The 17,933-nt window shown below is 48.1% G+C and overlaps 1 protein-coding gene across 3 annotated transcripts in view; it reads left to right on the forward strand.

Annotated features, from left to right (window-relative positions):
- The window catches only part of MATN2 (matrilin 2), a 119,215-nt gene that overhangs the window by 52,411 nt on the left and 48,871 nt on the right, over window positions 1-17,933 (forward strand). For all 3 annotated transcript variants that reach the window (XM_080909430.1, XM_080909431.1, XM_080909432.1), the window contains exon 4: window positions 7,499-7,621. In XM_080909430.1, the coding sequence (XP_080765556.1) occupies window positions 7,499-7,621 (123 nt within the window). The remainder of the gene's footprint in view (window positions 1-7,498; window positions 7,622-17,933) is intronic.

Below are 17,933 nucleotides of genomic sequence, written 5' to 3' on the forward strand. Positions count from 1 at the left end.
GGGGACGGTGTGAGCAGCAGGTGCTGGGGGGGACGGTGTGAGCAGTGGGTGCTGGGGGGGACGGTGTGAGCAGTGGGTGCTGGAGGGGACGGTGTGAGCGGTGGGTGTTGGGGGGGACGGTGTGAGCGGTGGGTGCTGGGGGGGACGGTGTGAGCAGTGGGTGCTGGGGGGGACGGTGTGAGCGGTGGGTGCTGGGGGGGCAGTGTGAGTAGTGGGTGCTGGGGGGGACGGTGTGAGCGGTGGGTGCTGGGGGGCAGTGTGAGCAGTGGGTGCTGGGGGGGACGGTGTGAGCGGTGGGTGCTGGGGGGGACGGTGTGAGCAGTGGGTGCTGGGGGGGACGGTGTGAGCAGTGGGTGCTGGGGGGGACGGTGTGAGCAGTGGGTGCTGGGGGGGCAGTGTGAGTAGTGGGTGCTGGGGGGACAGTGTGAGTAGTGGGTGCTGGGGGAATGGTGTGAGCAGTGGGTGCTGGGGGGACGGTGTGAGCAGTGGGTCCTTGGGCATTGGAAAGAAAATGCCGGGGTGGGAATTTTAGCTCAGGCAGGAGCAGCAGGGCAGGCGGAGTGAACCACTTGAGGAAGTGTGGAGAAGGCGGCTTGCAATCCGAGTGACAGTTCGTGCCCACGGGGGCCGTTAAAAGGATAGGCCATTCCTTTTTAATATTTACTGCAACACATTTTAAATTTTATTATTATTATTATTAATTCACTTTACATTCTGCTCATTGGTTCCCTCCTACTTACCGCCTCTCAAAATCTTACCCGTATTGCCCCTCCCCTTCTCCTCTGAGCACGTGGGCATCCTCCTGGGGACCCCTCCCATCCTTGTACATCAAATTCCTGAGAGGCTAGGCACATCCTCTCCCACTGAGGGCAGACAAGGCAGCCCAGCTCGAAGAACATATCCCAAATACAGGCGACAGCTTTTGGGACAGCCCCTGCTCCAGTTGTTGGGGACCCACATGAAGACCAAGTTGCACGTCTGCTACACGTGAGGCCCAGCCCCAGCCCGTGTATGATCTTTGGTTGGTGGTTCAGTGACAGCCCCAAGGAACCAGGTTAGTTCACTCTGTTAGCCTTCCTGTGGAGTTCCTATCCCTTTAGAGGCCAAAATCCTTCCACTTGTTCTTCCCTACGAGTCCCCAAGCTCTGTTCACTGTTTAGCTGTGGGTGTCTGTTTCTGTCTGAGTCAGCCGCTGGGGGCCTCTCACAGGAACAACCCCCCCCAAATTACACACACACACACACACACACACACACACACACATATACTTGACAGGCTTCTCTGTGTAGCCCTGGCTGACCTGGAACTCACTCTGTAGACCAGGCTGGCCTTGAACTCACAGAGATCCACCTGCCTTTGCCTCCCAATGGCTGGGATTAAAGGTGTGAGCCACCACTGACCAGCTCCACTTTTTTAAAATTCTTTGACACAAAGTCTCGATAATCCAGACTGAGTTCAGACTCCCTCTGTAGTGGGAATGACCTGGAATCATTTTATTACTGTTACTGTTATCATTCTGTTGTTTCTGCGTTTCACGAGCCAGGATGACAGGCCTGTAGCACCACGATGAGGCTGGCTGGGATACATCCCCAGCCCTAGGGTGCACTTTTGTCGTATCATTAAAAGAAGACAACCTCGCAAACCTTGCAAAAACTAACTTGAGCAAAGACTCCATCTTCTCTCAACTCCAGAGTCAAATGATTTACTTAAGAAATCAATGCCTGAAAGAAAAAAAAAAAAACAACCTTTTTTTTTCCCCTGAGCAATGTCAGTTGGAAACCGTTCAGAAGCACCATTTCCCTGGCTCTGCAGACAAGCTGCATTACTGCGGGGCACCGTGGCCTAAGTCAACTGGAAAACTCCAATCAGCAGAACGCACTGCAAACGTTTTAAAGGTTTACAACTTTAAATGACTTCAGCAGAATTTATGTTCCCCTCCCCTTTCCTGGAAATATTTTTTTAAAAAAATCAGTTCATGGGTACTGGATAGCTTCAATGGAGGAGCCTTTTATAAGCACGCTGTATTCATCAACAAATGGAAAGAAAGATGATAAGACATAGGACGTGAACGACCCCCACGTGACTGAATGTGGACTTGGGCTCAGAGAACCTTCTTTCTCTGTGCGCTTTAGACAGGCAGCAAATTTAAAGGGCCATTTGGACAGTCCCCCCCAATCATCTCTGTTTAATCTGGAGCCTTTAAGAAAACACTGATATAATCTCATTCCTTTGTGCTGCCGGAGAAATGAACCCCCTGGGACAGCTGAGCCAGGCTCATCAGCTCTCCTGAAAGGCTGAAGAGGCCCCAGAGCCTCTTTATCAACCACACGCTGAACACCACAGTAACCAACGTTCGTTTAAGCATTTTCCCCCCTTGCATTTGATGCTTAGGAAAACCAAGGAGGCAGGCTACACGGTACTGCCTGGTATGTCTGTGTTAGGGTGTCAAATCCCCTGGAAATTGAAATTACAGACAGCTGTGAGCTGCCATGTGCGTGCTGGGGTTTGAACCCTGGACCTTTGGAGGAGCAGCCATTGTTCTTAACCGTGGCGCCATCTCTCCAGCCCTGGCCTTAAAGGTTAGCAAACTTTGCTGATTCCGAGGTTCCTGTCTTGAGGTGAACCGTTTTCTAAGGGCAGCCTCCACAGGGAAAATGGCTCTGCTGAGGCCATTCATCTGAGGAGGGCAAACCTGGGAATTGGCCCATGCGTAGGTCTAGGACAGTGATTGGTGAGAGGTTGGATGTGTGGTTGGGCCCTTTGAGCTTCCCTTAGCTCATCTGTAAGGTGGGGCTTTTACAGGAGGGTGGATGTGTTACAAACACACAGTCCATATAGTCAGACCCTCTCGGGATGCATGGGCAAGGCAACTGGCTTTATCTTTGACCTGTAGTCTGACAACCAGACACGGCCATGAGCATCCTCCCGAGACATCGAACTGCAACCCCGGTGACCACAGCCGGTCATGTCTCACTTGAGGTACATTCTGTATGTTGGAGGTACATTTCGTATGTTGGAGGTACATTCCGTATGTTGGAGGTACATTCCGTATGTTGGAGGTACATTCTGTATGTTGTTCCATTTAAGCCTGAAACTGCACTCCCAGACAGGTATTCTTGCAGTGCCCCGAGTACGAAAGTGGAAACTGAGGCTTAGAAGGAAAAAAAAAAAAAAAAACAGCTTAAATACCAGCTCACGTGATTCAGAGCCTAAGTGCTTCCTTTCTGTGCACAAGCCCCAGAATTGTTGGGAAGATGTTCTCCTTCATAGCTCCAGGATAGCTGTCTGGGCTCGGAGCTCATCCCAAAGAGCTCCTGGGTCTGCATGGGGGCTCCAGGAAGCCTTTAAAACGAAGCAATAAGCGTAATAACGAACAGTCGCTGTCATCAATATATCCATGCGTCTAGGACTGATCGTACACTCCTGTCACCTGCACACTGAGGTTGAGGGGCCAAGGAGCTGGCTCAGAGGGTAGAGGCGTTGACATGGGTACCCTGAAGTCCACCCCCACAACTCACACTCACAGAAAAAGCTGGAGGCAGTGGTGAGAGAGAAGCCAAGCCTAGAGGACTGGCAAGAAGCTTCCACGCCAGATAGCCTGGGGTGCGCGCAGCATCGCAGTGATGAGCTGGATAATGAGGAGCCAGTCCTGAAATGCTACCCTGACCTCCAAAGGACACGTTGGCATGTGCCTATGTGAGTGTGTGAGTGTGTGAGTGTGTGTGTGTGTGTGTGTGAGAGAGAGAAAGAGAGAGAGAGAGAGAGAGAGAGAGAGAGAGAGAGAGAGAGAACACTCATACACAGAGGCAAAATAAAAATATAAACAATGTTTTTAAACAGACTGAAGTAGGAGGCTCTAGAGTTTAAAGTTAGCCTAGGCTATATAGGAAGTCCCTGGCCAACCTGAGCTACAAAAGAGAGACCTATCTCAGAGATGTGGGCTTGTGTGCTTTCTGGGGCTCTAAGCATATGGAAAAAAATATCATCTTATTCACACAAGAAACATAGGTACACTTGAAACTCGGGAAGAAATCAAAACTTAAAGACCTAATAATTGCCTCGCAGGGTCAGCCAGCTCTAGGTGAAGAAGAGAAGGGCAGCCGGGGGTTCTGGTTCTGAAACTACAGCTAGACCATGATGTGTGGCTCAGACGGGAAGAGGAATAGCAGCCCTCTGCCTACGGTGGCCGCCGTGATCCAAGCACAGAATGATATTTTAAAGTCTGTTTTATATGCAAATCGATGTCTCTCTGTCTATCTGCCAGTCCTGGTCCTTCCTCTGGTTTCACTCCCTCTACTGAGGGACTGTGACGATGAGGGGCCGGCGTGGGAGAGGCAGCCACTGTGTGTGTGGAGGGACAGGGTGTTGCTGGAGGCAGGGAAACGAGTTGGGCCTATGGGAGCAGCAGGCTGTGTCCAGATGTATGCAGGAAGGAGCCACTGTCATGCAGTGACCACCATGAGTAAGGAAGAATACGGGGTCTGGCTCTGGCTGTGTGACCATGAACCCGGACACAACAGCCGTTTTATGCCTGCGGTTAGTAACCTCTCAGGACAGCCACAGCATGGGGAAAACATGAGGTCATCCTCTCAGGCCACCCCGGAACCCACCGCAGATGTAGAGACCAGAGTGCTGTGAATCGAGGTCCTGTGTGCAAGCTGACCAAACCCCACACCCCCTGGCATCCATGTTCGATGTCCAGGAGCGGAAAATGCTGACTCTCGTGGTTGAAAACTGCAAGTATTGAGGTTGAAAGTCTGTCTTCTGAAATCTGGTGAGTCAGTGCAGTGTGGCTAGGGCTGAGTTTCCTTAACTCTATCCTGTCTGTTTGATCAGATGGCATTCTAGAGCTCAGAGCAAACCTCCTCCTATCCTAACAGCCCCCCTTCCCACTTAGGCACAGCTTAAGGCCCTAATAGTTTCGAAGGCACACCCTGCATTTGGGCTAAGTCTACACTGACTCCACCCCTTTGAGGCTCTGTTGTGAAACGGGGAGGCAGACCCACATAGATGCTGGCTTATATGTTTGGTGGTTGTTCCCAAGGAGACCCTCAGTCAGCCACACCGAGCAGAATGCTCAGCTGGTTATTCACACAATTACTAAAGATAGATTTCTCAAGGTGTGGTGGCGCACACCAATAGTCCCAGCGTGCAAGAGGATGAGGGAGGAGGATGACGAATTCTAGGCCAGTCTAGGCTACCTAGACTACCGCTGACTGGCTGGCGCATGTGTGTGTGTGTGTGTTTTCACATGCTCACGAGCATGTGTGCCCCCCCCACATTCTTCCCTTAGGCCAGGCTGGGTTAAATGAAACATTGTCTTAAAAAAATCAACTGAGAGGAAGGCAATGAGAGGTCTATAAAGTGAATTCAGTAAAAAATTAATTAGTAATGATAACAATAATTCCAACTCTAGCCATCACAAAATTTAACAATAAACTTAAAAATCCAGTCCCAATCTTGATTTAGACTGGATTATTATTTCTTCTGAATAAAAAAAAAAAAAACCTGGTACTTTCTGAGGAATGGGTTGAAAATGATGGAAACGCAACTTGACTTGGGTTAACTACACCGGAGTCCATCTTGGGGGAAATAACTATATGCCTCCCAGAAAAAGCATTTGAGCGTGCTCATTCCATCTGCATACAGGTGGAAGACTAGAAACCGTCCTCATGCTGACCGACAGTAAATGTCTAAGTAGGCTGAGAAATGGCCTTTGGACAACGGAAGAAGCCATCGGTAGGCTTTAGCAAGAGCCGGCTAATTTAATTCAACCAAGAAGGTTAAATTAGATTAGAGCTCAGGTTCGAGATTAAACCCAAGATAGAGTTGTTTTTCATTGTTCAACGAAGTCACTGTAAACACTGAATGGAAGAATATGGAATCATTTATTTTATATAAAACACAGGCAGGGTCAGTTGAGATGAGCCTCTGGTCATCTGACATTTTCGTAGCTGGTCAAAAATATAATCTATTCAGAGACAACAAGTTTAATATGTTTTGTTGACTCACTAACCTTGAGCTCATGGCCATCAAAGACCCTAAATCATTCTAGGTTAGAACCTATTTGAATGCATTCATTCTTCTAAAAGGGCTTTACTGTAGCTTTTCTTGTCCTTAGTGGGTCCTTTCAACCAGGAGAATTACTACAAAATCCACAGAAATGTAGACACACTGCTGCCTAGGCTGTGAGAACGATTTGTTATCATATAAAACAGAAGATTAAAGGAAGCAATGCTGCCTTGTCCAACCCACCCCAGGGCATCAGAACCAGGAGATCACTATTACTAACCTTTCAGTAACTCAGTGACGCCTGGGAATGCGCTGTACGTGTGTGTGTGTGGGGGGTGGTTACAGTACATCTCAGTGACCAGGAGAATCCACAAATGGGGAGTCTGTCGGGAATGAGGATCGTTTTAATATCCTTCAAGTTAGAGCCCATTCTGGATGCTGTAAAATACAGTGCTTGGGTTAGTATAGATAGAATTTGTCACTAATGAAAATCCAAGTGGGTGGATAGATAGATGGACAGACAGATTGATGATAGGGTATAGGAATAGATGGTATTCCCAAATGTAAAGTAAATGAAACTGGGATGGAGAGATGGCTCAGCAGTTAGAGCTCTGGTCACTCATCCAGAATATATAGGTATATGCATAAAGCAGCCCATCAGTAGCTGAGTTTCCCTACCTACTGGCTAAACACAGGGTTGCCCTTAAATTTCTCCTTTGTTGTACAAGCTTCAGAAAGCTGTTTTCTCACTTGGACATCTTTTGTCTATGAGAACACTCACATAATGTGCTCCATTAACACTGATGTCTGTTGATTTTAAATAAGCTCAAGTTTGATTGATTAAAGCCATAAACTGAGATGCTAAAAAAACAACAAGAGCTCTAGATAGACTTATGTAAGAACCTGTGTATCTGAAGCTGAGATACTTTCAGCAACTAAATGCTACAATATTTAAAACTGGGACACAAAAATCATGGCACTATAAAGCATTTGAATACGGCGTTGTTCCGAATTTTTGTGTGCTTTATGCAGATTTGAAAGTACACCATTCTTAGAATTTATGATTGTGGGAAGCTGTTGGCTTCTAACACCTTTGTTTATCCAATAGCTCTGCTCCTACCTCTACTCCTGCCTACTCAAGGTTTCATCTTCCTGAAGATGTCCCAAAATCAGAAACCTCTCTGATCTTCTCTGCTTGTCAAATAATGGTGTTAAGCTGAACCTGAAACGTGTAGATTTGTAGGTCATACAGAATCCTCGATTTTATATGGTTCACCCTAACACCATTCCTCTTTCGCCTTATGTGGTCCTTTCTTTATCCGACTGTCGGATTCAGACAGTGAACCTCCCTGCTGAAAGGGACTTCAGATGGTTTCTCTTTGGGCTCAGCTCTCCTCCCACATGCTCACGACACACATTTGCTGGGTAGACTGAAGCTAGGGGAAGGTTCCCTGCTCACTTTTACTTTCTTTGTCTTCCTTTGCAGCCGTCCACATGTGCAGCGTCTTGGAACACAACTGTGCCCACTTCTGCATCAATACACCCGGCTCGTACATCTGCAAGTGCAAGCAAGGATACATTCTCAGCACGGATCAGAAGACTTGCAGCAGTAAGACCATTTTGCTGATGTGTCACTTTGCTTGCGCTCTAGCTAAGTGCGTCTTATTCTCCCATAGTCCTTCTCTCAACCTACCTGCCACCTCCTCAGATCTGGAAATAAATCACAGTGTCTAAGCCTGGCACATAGTAGGTCACCAGGCAATGCGTGGATGGTTGGTGGAGATGCTGTCTCAGAGAAGCAGTCTCTTTCACCTCTTCTGCCCCTTGGAAGCTTTTCCGTCCTGGCTTTATTAGCTGGGCCCTAAGGAGCTGTTTCTTTTATCTTCTTCCCAAAGCATGAACTGAGGACCCGTTATCGACCTCAGCAGTGAATCATTAGACACACTCCATTCTAGAGGTATGCAAGGATCTGGCTGCTTTGGTGATAGACATTTTATTGTTCTTGTAATTAAAAAAAAAAGGAGGAGGGATAGACAGACATAAAGCATTAGAACTTAGAATGTTCTTCTCTGACCCTGCTTCCAAAACTAGACAATACACTGATATATAAGCCAGCAGGAGGTACCCCAGACTTTCAGGAATTAACCATATAGTAAGTGTGTGCCCTTTCTCCTCCTCCTCCCCTTCCTCCTCCTCCTCCTCTTCCTCCTCCATCTCCTCCTTCTCTTCCTCCTCCTCCTCTTCCTCTTCCTTCTCTTACTTCTCTTCCTCCTTCTTCTCCTCTTCCTCCATCTCCTCCTTCTCTTCCTCTTCCTCCTCCTCTTCCTCCTCCTTCTCTTACTCCTCTTCCTCCTTCTTCTCCTCTTCCTCCTCCTCCTCCATCTCCTTCTCTTCCTCTTCCTCCTCCTCCTCTTCCTTCTCCTCCTCCATCTCCTCCCCCTTCTCCATAAGTTGTAACTATAACCACTGTTTTAACCACATACAGCCCAACTGAGCACACAAGGCCTGGGAAGACCGGCTGCAAGAGAGCAAAGACAGCTCAGCTAAGTCTGATGCGTAGTTCATGCAATGCAAAGCCGTTACAATTACCACATGGCGAGCATTTCAGGCACTAACGGAAAGCAGCTTGCACAAATGGCTGTGATTAGCACTGCATTTAGAGAGCCAAGACACAGTTTGCACTTTTCTTCTCACTTCTAGGTTTCAGCACCGAGCATTTGACGGAAGGACCTCCCTGTCCCCCTGTCGACTTGGCGCTCTATTCTGGGGCTCCAAAAGCATGAGAGCTTTGTGTTCTTGGGCTCCTCTGTGACCCCCAGAACCCCAGCTGAAGCCAAATACTCATGGGTTTAATAGAATTTACTGATGAGCCAGGGAGCCTAGGATGAGTCATCTAGAACCATCTCACACACCTCTTGGCCACCTTGTCCTCCTCAGGTGTGTCCAGCCATCATGCCCACCCCCTCTCTGCCCTCTCCTCTTTGAGGGGCACAACACATTCTGTGTCTCATGCCCCATGATTGGCTGGGGCCTGGGAAGCGGCCAGTGCCCATTTTCTCTGGCTTGGCTGTGCCGGATGAATTCTAACACCAACGAATAAACAAATAGATAAAACTAAAGAGCCTTCTTTCTCTCACAAGCAGCCTTGTCAGTCCTGCCTAGCCAGTGTAGACCTGGTGTCCTCAGACTCCTCTCAGCCTGAGGGAAGTGCCTAGGCTCAGGGGAAAAACCCAAAGGAGCCAAGCAGAGCTCCGCCTAGGGCTGTGGCACCACAGAGCTCAGAGCAGAAGCTACCTGGGCTTTAAGCAGACAGTTAGGTGCGGGAGTAGGGAAGTCCACTAAAGGAAGGGCAGGAGCCCAGGGTAGAGGCTCTTAAATTCAAGAGTGACAAATGAATCAGAGAGCGACTCCCAGAGTCCTCGGCGACTGGACTCTACAATCCGTGTTTGTTCTTCACAAACAGATTTGTTTCTTTTACTTTATGTGTCCGGGTGTCCTTCCTGCATGAACGTCTGGTCAGTGCATGTACTGCATAGCTGTGGAGGCCAGATCCTCTGGAACTGAATTTACAGGTGGTTGTGCACGTGGGTCCTAGGAACCAAACTTGGGTCTTCTGCAAGAGTAACAAGTGCTCTTGATGCTGAGCCATCTCTCCAGCCTCCACCACCACCACCTCCTCCTCCCATCCCTCCTCCTCCCATCCCTCCTCCTCCTCCCATCCCTCCTCCTCCCATCCTCCTCCTCCCATCCCTCCTCCTCCCATCCTTCCTCCTCCCATCCTTCTTCCTCCCATCCCTCCTCCTCCCATCCTTCCTCCTCCCATCTTTCCTCCTCCCATCCTTCCTCCTCCCATCCTTCCTCCTCCCATCCCTCCTCCTCCCATCCTTCCTCCTCCCATCTTTCCTCCTCCCATCCTTCCTCCTCTCATTCCTCTTCCTCCCATTCCTCCTCCTCCCATTTCTCCTTCTCCCATTCCTTTCCTTTCCATTCATCCTCTGCCTCTCATTCCTCTTCCTCCCCAAAAAGTACTGTTATTTGTTTCTGTGTCATAGAAGCCAAAGGGATTCTTTCCCCTGTGATCTAGAGTTACAGGTGGTGGTGAGCCACCTGATATTGGTGCTGGGAATTGAACTCAGGTCTTTGGCAAGAGCAATGCAGGTTCTTAGTTTCTAAATTATCTACCCAGCCCCTTTTCTTTTCTTTTTTTGATACATGGCCTCTGTCCTCCTGAGTTTGGGGATTACAGGTTTAGAATCTCAGAGAGCTTCTGTCCATCAGAGAGCTGCCCTTTGAGGTCCTATAACCTTGTGCAATAAAGTTTAGGGAAAGTGTCTAGCCTTAGGGAAGAAGTTGGGGTAAAGACTGAAGTGTGGCAACCTAGTTGCCCTGAGGTTATTACTGTAGCCTTCAGCACCAGAGGTAAAGGTGCACCCTTCCCTCTCTGAAGCAAACCTTACTATCTCAACTGCATTTCTGAAATGGGGCTCATGAGACTAACAGGGCCATTAACGTTACCATCTTCTGGTTGTGGCTGCTTATTTAACTCTTTGACCCTCAGTTTCCTCACTTACTAAATCGGAATGACGGTCACAAGTTAGAACTTAGCCCTGCTGACTGAACTGTGACAGCCCATGTGCCCAGTCTCAGGATGACGAAGGCTGTGTGAAGGCAGAGCTGAGCCGGCCTGACCCCTGTCTACATGCTGTCCCTCTGCTGACACCGGTACAACGCACCAGGGGTGAAATGAGACACAGCTATATGCCATTTTTTTTATGATCCTGTTCTGATTGTAGCTGGTTAATCTCCCAGTTAAAAAGGAATGTGGATTCTGCCTCTTTCCCTGAAGCACCTCATGTTCCGGAAGAAATGCTTGCTGTTCATTTTTTTTTTCATGTGCTCACTTGTGGATCCAATTTGTCTTTTTTTTTTTTCCCTTTCGGTCTGGTCACAAGTGTTTAGACATAGAAACATACTAGGTCACATGCAGAACCCTAGAAATCAAATAATGGCTGGTGGGGGGGGGGCTTCTTTTGTTTGGAGCTTGCTTTTTTTTTTAACATGGGAGGAAACCAAATAAACAGTAATGGCAGTCGGTGCTGATGCAGCCCTTGCCCAACTCACTGCTCAGGACGTGAGGTCAGCCTAACTCCAGACGCCCTTCACGTGTTTGACATGTGCCAGGAGCTTCCTGAGAGATTTATGTCTGTTGCCCTGTGAGATTGTCCCAACGAGATCTTAAGTAGGTTTTATTACTGTCACCCTACAGATGAGGGAAACAAAGGACAAAAACATTAGACAATTTAGGAAATGTGGCTATACCCCAGTCAGAATGGTCTTGTCTCTAGCTCCTAGCCACTGCATGTCACATGTTTCTTATGAGACCCTAGAGGGCTGTAACCAGAGATTTCCTCAAGCCCAGGTTTGACATGGTCCAGGACCTGCTGATTGTGGGAGGCTCGGAACTAATTTAACCCCGAGCATACCACTGGCTGTTAATTCTCCACACCATTGCCTGTGCTATTGTTGGTACACAAAATGTGGGAGGGGCCCCAGATACTGCCCCCCCAACACACTGCATATGGAAGTATAATTTCTCTGCTGCTTTCTGTTTAGACTCTGCTTTTGTGGAGAAAGGGAGTAGGCATAGGTGGTTCATGCGCAGAATGTCATGGACTCAAAAGTTTTAGCTCCCTGCCCCAAGCAGCCACCGAACGCTATGCCCCGCAGTGTCCAAGTGAGAAATGGCTCTAGAGAAGCTGATTACGCAACTGCAAAGCCCCTGGATCCTAGACTCCTTGTGTTATCAAGTGAGCTGAATGAAATGTTATTCTTGTCATTTCTACCTTGGCTCTTGTTTGAACCCTCTGAAGCCATATTCCAGACGGACGAATACTCTTTCAGGTGTGGAAGACTATTCCTGTCTGCTCTGCCTACGGTCACTAATGTCTCTTTTTCAGAAGATATATGAGCTCATTTTAGGTGACCTGGTTTGGGGCATCTTCAGTGTCTAAGTGACCCTCAGTTTAGTGAACACCAGTTGTTGCAAAGTTTCCATCCATTCAGCACTAGATCAAATGCATGGGAGCTCACCTTCTGAGTTCCACTCTTGGAATGCACTGGAGGTCTACATTACTGATTTTTTCCCTGCCTTTCATAAAGCTTTCCCTACTCAGCTTTATCATATGAGACATTTACTGTAAAAGCACTTTTGCCTGAAGTAATTGTTGTCTTTGAGCCTTACTTCTGAATAAGCTCACCCTTTCTAGTTCTTTCTGAACTCTGGCTGGTGGTTCAACTTGGCTGGTGTGGCTCAAACATCTCTCTAAGCTGACTGACTCAGTCTGACTTCTCTTGGCTTCTCACTGAATTGCTCTGCTTGGCCTCAAACTAACTCTGGCAGTACTCTCTGTACTGACTCCCAACTGACTGATTCACCTCTGTACTGCTCTTAAGCAGCCACCCTTTCCTGCCTATTCTCATCAGAGTTGGGCATTTCCTTTTTTTTTTTTTTAAGATTTATTTATTTATTTATTTATTTATTTATTTATTTATTTATTTATTTATTAGATATAAGCACACTGTTGCTGTCTTCAGACACACCAGAAGAGGGCATCCGATCTCATTACAGATGGTTGTGAGCCACCACGTGGTTGCTGAGATTTGAATTTAGGACCTCTGGAAGAGCACCCGGTGCTCTTAACCACTGAGCCATCTCTCCAGCCCGAGCTGGTCATTTCCTATCTCTGACATATCCTGTCAAATCTTTTCTCTGATTCATCATATTATCTGCCTCTCAATTAGATGTCACTTTGAAACATGGCTGTTTCCTTCTACAAATTAGCTGCACCTACATTGTTTGGGATTAAAGGTGTGCACTAAGGGCCTGTCTGTATTTCAGGCAGAAGGAGCGAGAGTGTGTGGTGTAGCTGCTGCATTCTAGCTGGGATCATACAGACCTAGAAGGTCTTTGGGTGTGATCGGAGCACATGCTGCTGGATTAAAATTCATCTACAATGTATAGATGCACTAGAATGGTGCTAGAACAGTGAACATTTGAAGGTGTGTGTGGGAAAACCTTGTGTGTTCCTGCACACCCACATCTGCTCACCATCTCTGTTTGAATTACTTTTCCACTAGAGAGACCTCACCCCCTTCCTTTCTCTGTTTCCCCCCCTGCACCCCTCAGGTTTTTGGAGACAAGGTCTTTCCATGTAGTGCCCTGGCTGTCCTGGAACTCACTCTGTAGCCCAGGCTGGCCTCCAACATGTGGCAATCTCCCCACTCTGTGCCTCCCAAGTACTGGGATTACAAACGTGGGCCACCACGCCCAGCCTGGTAACTGAAACTCCACCTACTTCTAATCCCCAGCCACTTTCACTTAGCTGTAAATTGGGGAGCAAAGTCTACATTGTATCACTTGGTGAGTGAGGAGCTGCTCACGGAAGGGGGTGGGGAGGGCGGACGACTTGTCATTTCCTCCATGCTGACAGAGAGAGAACAGACCAGGACCAATGGGAGGAGCAGGTGGAGGAGTTGCAGAGGAGCAAGGAACTTTGGGGTTGATGATTATATTTGCTATCTGGACCGTGTTGGTAATGTGTAGATATGCCCGGTTTATCAATTCAAACAACTTAACTTGTATTGAGATGGGTCTTTCATTTGTAGCCCAATCTGGTCTCAGACTCACGGTTCTTTGGCCTCTGCCTCCCCAGGGCCAGGCTGCGCTGCCGTAGTTGCTTGACCTCGAATTTAACAGTTTGTTTCTGCCGATTACAAGTCAATAGAGCCGGCGTCTGTAAATCAGAATTATGGCTCCGAAGGTTAGCAGTGTTCAAAGTGCTGCGAGCAAAAGAGACCACAGAAAGAGTCTTGGAACTAGGCTGGACTCAGCGACGAGAGTCTCTGGTGACGAGAGCCGAACGTGTGTGTCAAGGGCAAAGTCCCAATTAGTCCTGCATATTAAAATCACGGTTGGATCTGACGTGAATGTTTCCTCTGTCCTAGAAGGCAAATTATGATTCAAAGATGCCATTCATTTATTCAGTGCCTGTGGGGGTCCTTTCTGTGAGTGACACTCTTCCTGGGCATTTCTCTCCCACGTGTGAGACTTAACCTCAGATTTTAGCTTCCCCTCCACCCCATCCACAGCACAGGCCATGAAGGCTAACAACCCGTTTAGGATGCTGACTGGTTTCCATCCCGTGTGCACTCTTTATGCCTACAGAATTGTTACAGCCACAGCAATGATTTGCCCCGAGGATGACTTTATGACATGAAGTGGGGTGGGTGGGTAGGTGGGTACTGAGACTGGCACATTTCTTGATAGAGAAACATGGTTTTGAGAGCAAACGGCAGGGTCCAGGAGCCAGGCAGTGAAGGGAAAGCCTGGGCAGGACATGATTGTTACTGGTTAGCAGAGGGGTCTCGGGGGGCGGGGAGAGAGGGAGAGAAAGAGGCAGAGACAGACAGAGAGAGACAGAAAGAGACAGAGAGAGAGACAGAGACAAACAGATGACAGAAAGAGACACAGAGAGAGACAGAGACAGACAGAGAGACAGAGACAGACAGAGATAACAGAAAGAGAGAGACAGACAGACAGAGAGACAGATAGAGACAGAGACAGTAAGAGAAAGACAGAGGTGGGGCAGGGAGGCAGGGGGAGCAGGGCATCACTAACCCAGCTGCTGAGAAGTAAATCCGGGCTCCCAGCTTCTTCCCAATCCTGGCTGCCGAGCCCAGAGTTTAGAGATCGTGGTGTATCATTCGCTCACCCTCTGCCTGTGTCAGGTACGGAGTTAAAAACAGGCGGGATCTGGGGAGACCTGACCCGACTAAACACGAAGCAGTAACAGTTTTGAAAGAATTCCACACAAGCCTAAACCTTGCGTCACTTCTGCGTGTTCCAGACTCCACCTGCCCAGACCTGATAAATCAGGCCCTCCCCGCAGGGCTCACAAGCCACCTTGGATTCTAATGTCCATTATCTTAAAGCCTTCGACAGAGACATTTAACTCTCACTGGGAAGCTCACTGAGTCTGCGCGTGCGTGCATGTGTGCGTGCGTGCGTATTAAGACCATAATGGGGCTGGAGAGATGGCTCAGCAGCTAAGAGCACTGACTGCTCTTCCAGAGGCCCTGAGTTCAATTCCCAGCAACCACATGGTGCCTCACAACCATCTGTCACGGGGTCTGACGCCCTTTTCTGGTGTCTGAAGAGAGCAACAGTGTACTTCACTAGATCTGTGATGTGATAACTTTGAAAACTGAAAGGCGCCGCTCTCCCACAATGAAGTATGATTTCACTGATTACTTCATTCAGTCGAGGTCTTTTTGAAATGTATATGTATATGGTGTTGCCCGTAGGTATGTCTGTGCATCATTTTGTGTGTGTGGTACCTGTGGAGGACAGAAGGGAGCACCGGATCTCCTGGACCTGTTGTGAGCCTCTGTGGGGATCCACGGAAAAGGCACGGGCTGTTCTTACCTCTGAGCTCTGTCCCTAGCCCATTACTTGGGCTTTAGTATTTTGTGTGGACACCTCCCCATATCCTTTCTTTCCTTTTTTCAAGGAAAGCCAAAATCTCACAGTGAATAGGAGAACTGATTCTGCAGAGAGAAGAACAGGCCCAGCTGGAGCCTGCCAGGGAGGGCAGCTTTGTCTTCTCTGGGACTTTTGGGTTCATTTTGTTTCTTTCGGGAGAGAAGCACAAGGCCGATGACTCACATTTACTGTTGAGTCTTAAAAGTCCAAATTGCAGCTGTCAAAATAAGATTAGTGCTTTCAGGCAGGATGAAAAAAATGGGGTGGGAATGGCCCCCAAAATGTGGGCTTGGGTTTGACTTTCCTTTGTAGATGTCTAGCCCAGGGGTGAGTTTTGAGGTTGAGGCAGGTAGAGACCCCGGTGTTGCCAATGAGTGAAATGCCAGCTGTGGTAACAGCTTTCCTTTCTCCATCTTGGATTAAATTCTAGAAGGAGGTATTGAGAAAAAAAGAGTGCCTTAGTGAAGGTGTTCATTTGTTTTGACTCCAAAGGAGAAATTAAGCCGTCCTTGGTGCCAGTAGCATGCGCTGTGGCTTGTCTGAAGTTCTCAAAGATCTCTAAAAGCCCTTTGAGTAAGCCCCGGGGTGACGTTAGCTAAGCAGCCACAGCCCCGGCCACATGCTCCCCTCCCCCAACGTGAGCACATCCCAAGCTCCCAGGCTGAGACCCAGCACTAAGATCAAGATTCCGGAGAAGGGAAATGCTTAAATGCAGGGTTTGTGTGCCCCTCTGGGGAGACCCCATGGGTGAATTGCAGCAGCCTTGAGGCCCGGAGCTACGGTGCCCTTATTAATTGATACCACCTGTCCTTGCAGCCCACTGCTCCAAATTCTCCAGGGCCGAGGACTGATGGGCGCATTTCACTGACCCTGTGCTAACAGTTGCCTCTGGCAAAACATAGCCTGAATTTGGCCAGACCATTTGTTATAAGCTTCAAAATGCCAGTTTTGCTGTATCAGACCAATTTAGCAAACCAGACATAGCCAAAGATACTTTTAAAATATTTTGTGAGTGTCATACCCATGTCTGAAGCTCCCCTAAGTACCCAGTAAAATGAAACCATCTTTATGGAATTGGAACTTGGGCAAATCTTGTCTCTAGGGTCATTCCTGTGCCATGTAGACCTTTCTCCGTCCTGTCTCAAGGCCTAGGAAGCAGGGTATGTGTGTGTGTGTGTGTGTGTGTGTGTGTGAGTGTGTGTGAGTGTGTGTGAGTGTGTGTGTGAGTGTGTGTGTGAGTGTGTGTGTGTGTGTGAGTGTGTGTGTGTGTGTGTGTGTGTGGTTGTTTAGCCTGCTCCAGGCCTCATGCTTCTCCATCTCTTATTATTCCCTTGAACTCTGTAAACAGGGCACTTTCTACATTCAATTCCACAGCTTTTCTTGCTGCGTGTGGTGGAATACTCTTTTAATCCCAGCCTGGTCTACAAAGTGAGTTCCAAGACAGCCAGGGCTCTGTTACACCGAGAAACCTTGTTTCAAACAAAACAAACAAACAATCCAGGACCCAACAAACAAACAAACCCGTTTCTTGAAGGTCATTTGCTGGAGTCTCCCAGCTAAGGCCAAGTTTGCCTCTGAAGACGTCATTCCACCTGCTTGCCTCACACCCCTAGCTTCCCAGAAGAGGCATGGTGCTGTCTTCATCGACAACTCGTGCAAGACTCTGTTTCTACATCATTTCTTCACGTCTTTGCACAGAGTCACCTCAGCAAAGCCACGTTTTCTATCACATTGTGTGAAGTGTGTTTCAGTTAGGATTTTACTGCTGTGAGCAGATACCATAACCAAGGCAACTCTTTGGAGCTGGCTCACAGGTTCAGAGCTTTGCTCCATTATCAGCAAGGCGGGAACATGGCGGCATTCAGGCAGGCGTGGAGCAGGAGGAACTGAGAGTTCTACCTCTTCATCTGAAGGCTGCTAGGAGAAGACTGGCTTTCATGAAGCTAGGACAAGGGTATTAAAGCCCACACCCACAGTGACACACTAATCCAACAAGGCCACTATCTCCTAATAGGGCCACTCTCTGGGCCAAGCATATGGGAACTACCACAATGGTAGTCTGTAAACATGCCTTACTCCCTGCTTACAAGACAGCGTTGCGGGTCCTCATTAGTGATTTGCTGGTAAGTGTAACTATCTCTCTGGGGGAAAAGGCTTTGGTTTGCAGTGTTTGCCAACTTCCCTAGTGTAAACACTCCTGACATGGCCGTTTCAAGCCGCCTATGTGGAAGAAACGCCAACCAACAGTTCTGGATGAGCTGACTCCAGCACATCGAAGAATTCCTTACTAGGTTCTCAATGGAATTTTTTTCTTGCTTTTTTTTTTTTTTTTTTTTGGCCCATTTGATTTACTATTGTTTTCCTCATACAATGGAGAATT

Source organism: Micromys minutus, assembly GCF_963924665.1.
Source record: "Micromys minutus genome assembly, chromosome: 33".
In the NCBI taxonomy this organism is placed as follows: Eukaryota; Metazoa; Chordata; class Mammalia; order Rodentia; family Muridae; genus Micromys; species Micromys minutus.